Source organism: Neltuma alba, unplaced genomic scaffold (genome assembly GCF_004799145.2).
Source record: "Neltuma alba isolate B1F8T4 unplaced genomic scaffold, ASM479914v2 tig00013348_pilon, whole genome shotgun sequence".
NCBI lineage: Eukaryota > Viridiplantae > Streptophyta > Magnoliopsida > Fabales > Fabaceae > Neltuma > Neltuma alba.
Genome location: NW_021637616.1, coordinates 39,421 through 51,145, shown reverse-complemented (window position 1 = coordinate 51,145; position 11,725 = coordinate 39,421). Strand labels below are relative to the sequence as shown.

Sequence of the window (11,725 nt, the reverse complement as noted above, 5' to 3'; positions counted from 1 at the left end):
GATGAGTGAGTCTTTTATGTGTAACCTTTTAATTTCATTTGAATAAAATTGTCTTTTATTTAAAAAAACAACACTTTTTTAAATGCATGATTAAAAAAAAGGAAGAAAATAACTCAAAAGCTAACTAGAATTTCGTTGTAAAATTTTTTTAAAACTTAAAACAGATACTCCTCCGATCCTTAATATAAGACCCATTTAACTAATTTGATTAGATTAAGAAATTAGGTAAGTTAGTTAATTATAAGAAATGTGACACGTTTTTTCTAAAATAATATAATTATCTTTCTTAATATCTCCTTTTTCTCTTCTATTTGATTATGGTTAAGAAAGTCTCCATAGGGATAATTTAGAAAAAAACTAATAAATATAAAAAATGAGTCTTATATTTAGAATCAAAACTAACTTAATAATTAGGTACTGTATTAAGGACCAGTTTCTAGAGCCACGTTGCATCTTACTAATAAAAAAAAAAAATTCTTAACTAACTTATTCGAGTTCCACCGCTCACGTATTTATAATATGCATAGGCCCATTTCAGATTCCTTTTTGGTGTGCCTCAAGTCATTCCAAAGTAATATAACCTAATATTTTGGGAAAATTAGGGATAAGTCTTATTAAAAATTTAATTGGTAAATGATGATTGATTACACAAAGAAAGATCAGTTGTACACAAAGAAAAGTAAATTGAACACTAAAAATTAAGTTGTACAAAATCTTTAGATCCTATTTATTAATTAAATTTTTAATAAAGAATTTATTCCCAATGTTTCCTAATACTTTTCAGTTCATAAATACCGTGTTTATGGGGATAAGATACCAACGCATTACTCAATTTTATCCCCTTCTGATTTTATAAATATTGTCAATATCATTTTTAATCCCTAAAATTTAATTTCATTTTAGTTTTGATTCATCACCTTTGATCCTGTTTTAATTTTGTTTTTTAAAAATTTGATTTCGTTTTGGTTCGTTTAAGGATCATAATTAAAATGAGATTAAGTTTCAGAAATTAAAAATGATATTAACCTTTATGAATATTTGATTTTGTGATTCTCTTTTTAAAAAATAATTACTGAAGAATTTTTCATCGCAAAATTTCTGATTTAAATATTGTTTAATGATCCAAACACTAACTATTTTAATTATTTACAACCTGTCTTCAACTATATACAAAACAAAAGGTACCTATTGGAAAAGAATTGCACTCACAGTCACTAAAGGACCCACATCTTTAGATATTTTTGTATAATAAATATCGTGATAAGATTTTTTTTTTTTTAGTGGTTTTTGCTTTTAGAAAGTAAGCACATGAGATGCTCAAATAGAAGCTCACTGGGGAGGGTTTAGCAATACCCCATAATTGCTTTAAAAAATATTTTTACATAAATCAAAATAAAATTCTTTTCATTATTAATTATAAAAAAATTACTTTTGCAAAGCTAATTCAAATACCCATTAGTTAATTGAATGATAAATGACATAATCCCTTTCCGTCAAGAAAATGAGGTTATGTTTTCTTCGGGAACAAGGATAGAGAAAATGACTACAAAAAATTAAAAATATTTACTTTATTACTAAACCTGACTTAAAATTTAGTAATTTCTAACTTTTTTTTTATTATTTTTTTATAATAATATTAGAAGAATGAGTTTTTTTGTTGTTGCCAAAATTAGAAGAATGATTCACGTGAAACAAGTACTCCACTAAAAAACAATAGTAACAGTTAATAAATAGTACAAAGTGGTACCAAATTACTGACAATTTTTTAATGACGTGGGAACTGAGTGGGAAAGCATCTTGTGAGTTGTCAGCTTTTGCTTTTAGAGGGTTCGATGCCCCCTTCCGCGTTCACATTCTGCTCAAAAAATAAAATTAATATCATCCTTAAAAGATGGGGCAAATGTCACTAAACCCTTCTATAAATACCCTCAAAAATTTTGAAATGCCACTGTAGCCTCGTGAGAGTAAATTGAAATTAAATCCTATAAGGAAAAGATATAAATCACCCACCCTGCTGAAAGAGAAAGACCTAAGAAGTAAAGATATCTTAAAAAAGATAATACCTATTTATTATAAATAACTAATTTAATTTTTTTTAATCTGCTCAAATTAGTCAATTAGCTTTTATAATTAGGACCGGAGATAGTGTGCCTGTTTAGGTCAGCATTTGCTGGCCAAAACGTGGCTTAATTTCAAGATAAGCCATATTGCAGCATTTGATGATGTTTGGCAGGGCTTCAGATATATTGAGCTTATTGGATTTTAAGCTAGCTCAACGCACGGTTGGAATAAGCGAGCTTATGACTCAGTTTGAAGAGCTTATTTCTGCAAATGTGTCAGATAACTTTTTCCCACCATATTGTTCTCTCCCTTGTGGCACTATTCCTCCTCATTATTTCTCACTCCTCCTTATTATTTCCAATCAGAAAGGGTCCTCGTATGATATTCTCTCGCCTCTGGACTTCATTCGCTCTCCCTTTTTTAATATCTTCCATAATTTACAATCACTGGCAGTAATTTTTTTATATTTTTCTTATGTTTTTAATTTTAATTTACTTATTAAATTTTACTTTTTATATAAAATTAAATTAAATTAATTGTATTATTTCAATTCATTTTTTTAATCATGTTTCACTTTATATTTAAAATATTTTTTATGATTTTTATAAAATTTTAAAATTTAATTCACTTATTAAATTTGACTTCTTCATATTAAATTATTTTAATTTCATTGTATTATATGAAATCATTTTTTTAATCATGTTTCATTATTTATTAAAATTCATACCTATTTTGGTCATTTTACAACCAAATTTACTTTTACTCAACCATAATCCAAACAATCTTTTACCAATCTCACTTTTGCAAACTAGCTTTTCTAAACTCCAATCCAAATATAATTCAACTTATCTAATTTAGTTTTTACCCAACTTCACTTCTCTATAAACTACTTTTTCAATAAGCTACTTTTTCAATCGCTGATGTAAACGGGCTCAGTATTTGAAAAGGAAAGGGACGAGAAAGGGTTGTAGTTAGAAGTTGCTCACAGGCATTCATGTAAGCTAGTTACTAGCATTCTCCAAAGGCAGCCAGCGACGTTCTTCTTCTTAATTGGCAGTCCGTCATCGTTGTTGAAGCGAAGAGATCCGTTAACTATGAGAGACCCGAAGGTGAGTCTTCAATGTTAGTAATCAGAGTCAAGTTCAATATTAATTTTTGGATTAATTTCACCATGAAAACTGAAAGTATTAAAAATGAGCAATATTACACTATGGTATTAAAAATATTAATGGCCAATATTAATTTTTTAATAGTCAAAATTAAGTAAGACTTATTTAGAATGACTTATAAGTAATTTTGTAATTATGATTTACGAAATAAAATCTTTTCTTTGATAAGTCATCAAATTTGGTGCTTCTTAATCCCAGTTATTATGGAGAACAAATGATGAAATACAATCGATTTTTGAGATAAGTATATAAAAAAGTTTATTTTGGTTTATATAAAAGTGTTTATAAGTACTTACTCATTGCAGATCCAAACAGGCGTAATGGTTAGGGTGACTTTGCTTTTTTTTTTTTTTTTTAACACTTCCAGGCCAATATTGATTTAAAAAAATTTCAAATACTTATAGCTCATGAAAAACTTCCAAAACAAAATTAAACCCTTTCTTTTTTTCAAGTTTCAACTGATTTTTTTTTCATTTGTACTTGAAATCAATATGGCTGCTTTGAGCCAGACATGAATGAGTTGTTGGGTGTTTGAATGTTGTTTTAGTTGAAAATCCTAGGCTGTAAAAAATGGAATTGTAATTTTGGATGTAAATTCTTGCTAATTATTGGTTATTAATAACCTTAAAATGCCTATTAGGACTTGAATATGTGATTGATTTGCAAGTCGTGATCTTTTTTGAATTTATGAGACTTTTAACACGTAGTTTTGCGAGTACTTTTTTAATATAATCAATCTATATGTTATTTGACCAAAGATTGTTTTTTTTGTTTGAAACTCAAATAATAAAATTATTGCATTTCAAATTTAGTAGAAATTGCAATTGGTTGAGACTACTTTAAGCTTACTTAAAATCTTTACTCATTTGGGATTTTTGGACAGTGTTAGAAAAAATATAGGTAATTGTTTATCTACGTCTCTTGCTTTTTCAATGCATATGTTTTTTTTTTTAAGGCAATCCTATTTGAGATATTATTAAGCATTAAATATAAGACCTCTTTCAATAAGAATTCAAACCTTCGTTAGCCATATTGTGAAGAACTATTTTTTTTACTAGACCTAATTCCGTTGGTATCTATTCTTTATGTCTTTTGGTTTTGGACCAAGGGTAGATTGCTAGGGTGATGTTTGTCCCTTTGATTTGGGGCCTCTGAAGGCATGATTTGGGCTCTTTATCGATATGTGGGTTGATGTTTGTTACGGAACCCGCAGCATTTTGTTGGGGGCAAAGAACTACCGCGGATAAGATGGAGAAGGAGAGACAGAATAGCCACAGGGTGAATTAGAAAACGTTTACACCGAAGAGGAAATACTCCCTCCAATGCTAAATCTAAAAAAGTAATTGGAGTGTTTATTTTGGTTTTAAATTTAAATATAAGATCTCAATCGACTCTATCTTTTACTAACATGTATGTAAGGGGGTTTCCATCAATATCAACAGGTATTGATTTTAAAGAAAGCAACATACGTTTACTAGTAAAGATAATAGAAAAGTGGGAGAATTGCTATGAGATTCCAAAGAAGAAGCATAATTACTAACAAGTTTCAATGACAAGTGAGCAGTTTTTTTTTTTTTGGCCAAAGTGAGCAGTTGAAACTTGTTATTTATTGTTTTGTAACTTGTAATTACAACTGTTCAATTATTATAAGATTTTTTTTGTGAATATGTCCCTTCTGTAAGACTTTATTACAATTCTCCCTAAAAAAGCGGCAGGAGGCAGAGAGGTACATGGAGGGGGAATCTACACGAAGGAAAATCATGTTCACTCTACACACATTTCATGGTACCCTTTGCTCACAATGTGTAACCTATACTCTTCAAATTACATACTTTTTCTCAGTCCATTTACTTCATCTCCAACCCATATTCTTTGGCCCATTTCAATGAAACCTTGCATCATAACATTCACAATTGCAACCGAATGAGAAAGAGAGATAGCAAAAATGATGATAATTTGCTTTAAACTTGTTTGAACTCATTGAAAGAACTGGGGAAAAAAAAACACAACGGAATGAGGACTTTACTAGGTTTTAAAGCATATTTGAATATCCCTCGTTATCTTCTACTCTTTATCCCCACCCAAACATATCTAAAAGGCACCAAACAAGAAAAGAAATGCATAAAAGGATGATAACGAAAGTGGGAAAAACTTCAATTGGTAGCACACCATAAGCCTTCCCCCCCCCCCCCGTTAGGTAGCTTTTTCATATTCAGAATATTGATAGGTACAGTGAGCATATTCAAGGAAACAAAGTAGGACCCAGCTTGTTATCCATTAGTAACATTATACCTTTTCAGGTTAAGTACACACCAGAGAGAGCAAAAGAAAAGCAAAAGAAATACATTATAATGATAAGAAAAACTCTTAAAAGGCCTTTTCTTTCCCGAACTAGCATTCTATGTGTCTTTGTTGCTTTACTTCTTTCAGTGTTTCTTCTCAAGCTTGGTTATTCTTGCCGTGCCCATAGATGAACCTTTCAGCTCCCTCTGTGTATACATGAGTCTCACTATGAAGCCTGCAAAACAGTCATTTTACAGTCAGATGAAAATTGAACAATTGATGGAATCATCCCAGGAGCATAATGATAATGTTAACGTGTCATCTTTAACTTTGAGAAGATAAAGTGATACACAGGAATGAAAGTATCTTTGAGTTCACTTCTTTTCTTTCTACTCATTTCTTGTTTTCTGGTTACCTTAATGCACATCATGTATTTACTTGCTAAATACCAAGGATTTAAATCCAAACACAACCATGTGCTCCAAGATACATGGCATCTTGACTTACGAGTTGCGAACAGTTTTGCTCAGAGTAGAGGCAGATGAAAATGTTTTTCCATCAAGATATCTGTTTTCTCCCTTTATCCTCTGTTTCATTCTGAGGTCTAGATCTTCAGCACTCAGGTTTATTGGAGAGTCTGAAGCCTGGCATGGTCCAAAAAAGAGAATCATTCTAAGCGGTTAAGTAAATAAATCTGCATAAAATGAATCAGCCAAGTTCTGAAGTACCCAAGTTTTCCATAATTAAGTACTTCAACATTTGTTTTTGGGGTCTTTTCCTAAATACGTAAAGTATGAAATGAGAAGCTGAAAAGCTTAATGGGTGGATATATTACCATGACCCATCCCCAAATGTCAGCATAAGAAGGGATATGAGCAGAATAAGGCACAACATCTGCAAGAGAAAAAGAGGAGGTTAATGTAGGAGTAGGAAGTTAGGGAGAAAATAGAATTATATTCCCTAGACTTAGAGGATTACTTACACTTGAAAACTTGCCTCAAAGTGTTGTAGATGCATGAGAAAACTTCAGTATGACTGAATATCCCAGCTGGTCCTGCCTGCATAAGAATAAAGCAGAAACAATTCTTTTTAATACTTTCCCTTTTTTTTTTCCCCTCCAAGTTTTCCTCACACCCACATACCTGAGTCACAAATACACCACCCTGTTTCATCTTAGGCTTGACAGTGAACTCATAGAAGGACTTAGTGTAAAGTTTATAACAAGGACCACCCTCTATTGGATCGGCCAAATCACCTACTATCACATCATAGCTCTCTTTTGAAGCTTCCAGCTCAGCCCTGCAATATACCGCATACTAATATCAGTCATGAGCTGCTCAATAGTGAAGTATATTATAAGCCACTATGATTGTGAATAATCCCACAGGCATGGGATACAGATTGTTTGTTAACTAGACCTGGCATCATTGATGATGATTTCTAGTCTTGGATCATGGAATGCTTCCTTGTTTACAAGTAGGTGTGATTTGCAGAATTCCACTACTTCCTGCTCCAGTAATGAGCAGCAAAGAAAATAAGTTCATAAAAGCTCTCTATAAAATAAGTTCATAAAAATAGCGACCAAAGAAAACAAAAGTTTGAGTCAGAATAAAGAAAGAAACTTGGTATATGAAGTAGATTATACCTCATCTATATCACACATCACAACTTTGTCAACGGTCTTATGTCTGAGTAATTCCCTTGCAGTTGACCCTTCTCCTCCTCCCATGATAAAAATATTCTTTGGGCTAAAGTATATAATAGAAAGTTATTAATAAAACATTCAAATGTTAATTAAAATCCTTCAAGATTTTATCACTAAAGAGAGAAGAGAAAGTACTACTTGGGATGATGGAGAAGAGCAGGATGAACTAGACATTCATGGTAAATAAATTCATCTATCTCTGCACTCTGAAGCTTCCCATCAATCACCAATGCCTGGAGGAGAGAGCACACAAACGTTTCAGACTATATCACACAAAAAGATTAGTATTATTTAATTTCTTATTCCTAAATAGTTAACATTCTACTTTGTCCTCTGTTTCGTAACTAGATTTATAAAAAGTGCAAAGAGAGAAGTAAATTCTACATAATCATAATCTTTTATATTATTATCTTTCCAAATGCTAACTATATTACTAGAAAAGATCTAATGTGAAATATTGTATTGTAGGTTTGAACCTTTCCGAAGGGCTTGGTGTCCAGCAGGGCAATGTCTTGGTACTGGCTAGCTCCTGTATATAATATACTGCAGCCACAAAAAGATGTGTTAAAGTATTTTTATCAAACAGTTGGAAGTGATAAACTTTGTAACAAAAAGTGCAAGCCTGATTTTCATTTCATAGTCCATGTTGTCTGCCTTTTTCATGGCCACAGGCAAAAAGAGATTTCGACTTTTATGGATAACATTACTTTTTTCTAGGAAGAACTTGAAATGTCCCCAATGTCTGTCTGTGATATACGGCCAAGAATACTTAGACCCATTAGCCGCTAAAGGGGGAAAAAGAGTACTTTAGTTATTTAAATATTCATTTTTGTCTCTCAAACCCCATGAACAGTTCTTGCCTTGCTTCTAACAAATCATCAATTCATCATCACTAAACAAAGAAGTAACAACAGTAAATAAAGATGCATGATCAAGACTCAGCTCTTATATAGAACAGAGATTCGAACTCAGCAATATAATGGGGTGAGACTGATTTGGATTCTTATCTCAAAAAAGTAACAAAAATGTAGCCTTTTGAGTTATTTTAGATGGAGAAGAAGAAAATAGATGTATACATAAGTATGTATGTATATACCTTTTGAGAGCAAAACACCATCTTAAGTTCTCTTCAATCTCTTCTTCATACCAACAGCTCTTTCTGTAACCATTAAGAGAATGGTTTTTGCCATTGACTCCATTGCCATTAGCAGTAATCCCATTGCCATTGGAGAAAGCTATATCACCCATTTTCTTTCCTTGAGAGACACAGAGCCTGAGGGAAGTTGAAAGTAAGAGAGAGAGATAGGTGGGGAAGTGTGGAGAAGAGAAGGGAGGGAGTGGAGAATATATAAGAAGGGAGGAATCAAAAGCGACAATGATGGCTTTGAGTTGAGAATGGAATTAGCTGTGAAAATCTTGCTAAAGTGGGTGTGCTCAAGCAAATCTTCCTGGGTTTTCGTAAAGTAGAATACAAAAGAAGCTCTGTTGCCATTTGTGAGGCTGATTTGATGATCTGGGTTTATGCCCCATTTTTTGAAATTATTGCTCATGCATGCTGCAACATCCATCATAATTTCATTTTCCATGTTCGTTTGGTTTTTCCCCTCTCAAACAAGTATATATTTTGTCATTTCTAACGTAGTGTAAAATCCTAAATAAGAATGGAACGTAATGAATGCGCGACAGGTGGCATGGGCATGTGAGAAGAGAGAGAGAATGATGAGGAGGAAGAAGAAGAAAGTGGTGAAAAGTAATAATGGGAATGCAGAGAAAATGGGGAGTAAAAGAAGACAATGATGATGGGAGTGACAAATACCGAAGATTGAGGCTTCTTGTTGTTGTTATCACTATCATTTCTTTTATAAGATGAAATATATTATTATTAATAATATTAATATTTTTGAGTATTTCATGGATTGGATTAAGAGGTTTTGGGAGAGAGGGAAGGGAAGCGTGCAGGGAAGATCATCATATATATTCTATTTGCTGCCCCAAAAAGGCTTCGCACCATGGCTGCGCGTGCTTCCCCATTATCCCTCATCATCACTATCACCTTCCAAAACCCACAGCTACACGACAACATATATACAAACAATATCTTCAATACAGACGGAGAGAGAGGGGGGGTCAAGTATGAATTGATATTAGATCATTAGAATAGTTTATAAATAACCATTTAATCATAATTTATGAAAATTATGTGAGAAAAATTTTGTCTAGAAAACGTACTTATAAGTATTTTTGAATCCTTCAGTCACAATTGACTCCAAGTATTGCCTTTGATATTTTCTAAAGGGTGAGGTTGTAGGTTTAAATATGCAATAAAGGATATAATAAGAGCTTGTTTTTAAAATAATTTATAAGCATTTTTATTCAATCGTAATTCATGAAAAACAAGCTAAATATTTAAGGAAAGTTTAGGTGAGTTCGAATCCCGCTACCAATATGAAGATCTTATTGGTGGGCGATCTGTAAGCACTCTTTGAGCCTGGAGGCATGCCATGGTCTTTGGACCCAACTCACCTAAACTTTTTTACACAAAAAATTAATAATAAGAATGCTTAAAAATACACAAATGTGGATACAGACAAGTCCTGAGTATGTCGGTTATGAAAAAGCAAAAAAAAAAAAAAGTGTGTGAAATTGATACATTCAAAATTTTAAATGGGAAATGGTAGTTAAGTCTCAAAAGTTCAGTTAACAGTAGTTATATCTCAGCAAATTTTGTTAGGAAATAAGTTGTAAGTATCGAGCCAGATAGTTGTAAATATTGGAGTCTCAATAGCAAATCATCAGGTGATATGTGATTTGCAACTCTAATTTCTGCATATTACAACCATCTGAATCCATATTTACAACTTCTATTTTAATATATTTTGGGGATTAATATAATATTTAGTTTTCAAAATTTACTTTCACTTTGGTTTTAATCTTTGAAATTTGAAACCAGTACTTTTTATCCTTAAATTTTACTCTATCTGTAAATATTAATCCCTGCAAATTAATTGTTAATCTAACACTGTTAATTTGAATTGCTTGTACATATTCACACAAGTTATTACGATGCCACATCTCAGGCTATCCAATCAAAATTAATTAAAATTAACGTTGTTTATGCCACATTAGCACCGTTTAATTTACAGGGACTAATGTTTATAGATGGAGTAATTTCAATTTTTAAGGGCAACTACTTGTTCCAAATTTCAGAAACTCAAATTAAAATGAGGTTAAAATTTCAAGCACTATTAAAGATTGTATTAACCTGATATAACTATTATTAAATTAAGTCTTTGAAACCTTAATTGTCATTCCCCTATTTTGAATTGAGTCTTATATGTAGTAGTGTCTCTTCCAGTTGAATTACATGCTTAATTTAAATTTAAACTAGTCAGTTGTATCAAATATTGAATTATTTATCATCAAATGTTTATAATTTAAAGACCAATATTAGGAATTTTAAAGGAAAAATTTCAAGAGTGAAACTGCCATAAGTTGCACATATGATGCTATCGCCCTTCACCAAAGAAAAAATGACTGGCCAATTAATTGTATGAGGTGGGGAATTTAGATCTTTTATAATTATTATTTCTAAATTTGGACAATGAATAATATATATAAAAAAAAGATTATTCATAGACTCAGGCATCATCTTTGACTCATCATGTTTATTCTCGATTTCATTTGTTTCCTTGAACCTCTTTTTATTTTTTATTTTTTATAATTTAGACAGCATAGTGGTTTTCATTTTATTATTTCAGGAGAAAAATTATTTACCTGTTAGTATTACATAAAATAATCAAATTTAAACTAATCAAATTTTGATACAAATGATTTAGAATTGAGATAGATAGTAAGGAGAGGAAGATTATATACTCCCCAATCAGACAATAAGACTAATATCAACTTCTTAATTAGGTTTAATATTAAGGACAGGAAGAGTATATAATCCCCGATTAAACAAATTTGTTAAATTATATACTCATCCGGTCTTTAATGCAAGACCAAATTTGGTATTTCATCATTTAGAATATTTTAAAAAAATATATCATATTAGTTAATTTAACTAATATTATTAATTTATTCAAATTAGTTAATTATGTTTTATATTAAAAACCGAAAGAGTATATGGGTGTGGGATTCAGCCTTAGGAGGATTCTCTGATTAATGATCATAAAAATTTAAGGTGAGAAATTATCCCACAAAGAACCTTGGGTGCTTTATTTCTATAATATAAATTTTTTGTCATTATTTCTGTAATATAGCTAATACTTTTTTTTGTTACATAATATAACTGATACTACAGCTACTTTATTTCTATAATTCAAGACAAGTTGATGGAAATAGGGGAAAAAAAGAGAAGGAATGATTAAAGATGCTAAAATATTTGAAAATTACGGATGAGATATGAAAATTAATGCTGCGGTTTCAAGATTAAATCGGAAATTATCAAGTATTCTGTTTTGAGCAGCTATTTTATTTTAATTGAATCTCTGTGTATTTGCATTCT

The 11,725-nt window shown here is 31.1% G+C and overlaps 1 protein-coding gene across 1 annotated transcript; it reads right to left on the bottom strand.

The window, feature by feature from the left end:
• Positions 1-5,420: 5,420 nt before the first annotated feature.
• LOC114736634 (thermospermine synthase ACAULIS5-like) lies at positions 5,421-8,477 on the bottom strand. Its single transcript, XM_028924513.1, has 10 exons — positions 8,315-8,477; positions 7,695-7,761; positions 7,357-7,451; positions 7,159-7,261; positions 6,932-7,020; positions 6,656-6,812; positions 6,496-6,571; positions 6,349-6,407; positions 6,021-6,157; positions 5,421-5,748 (listed from the first exon to the last, which is right to left on the bottom strand). Exons 1-10 carry the CDS (start codon positions 8,464-8,466, stop codon positions 5,670-5,672), a joined length of 1,014 nt encoding a protein of 337 aa, XP_028780346.1. The 5' UTR covers positions 8,467-8,477; the 3' UTR covers positions 5,421-5,669.
• Positions 8,478-11,725: the final 3,248 nt, after the last annotated feature.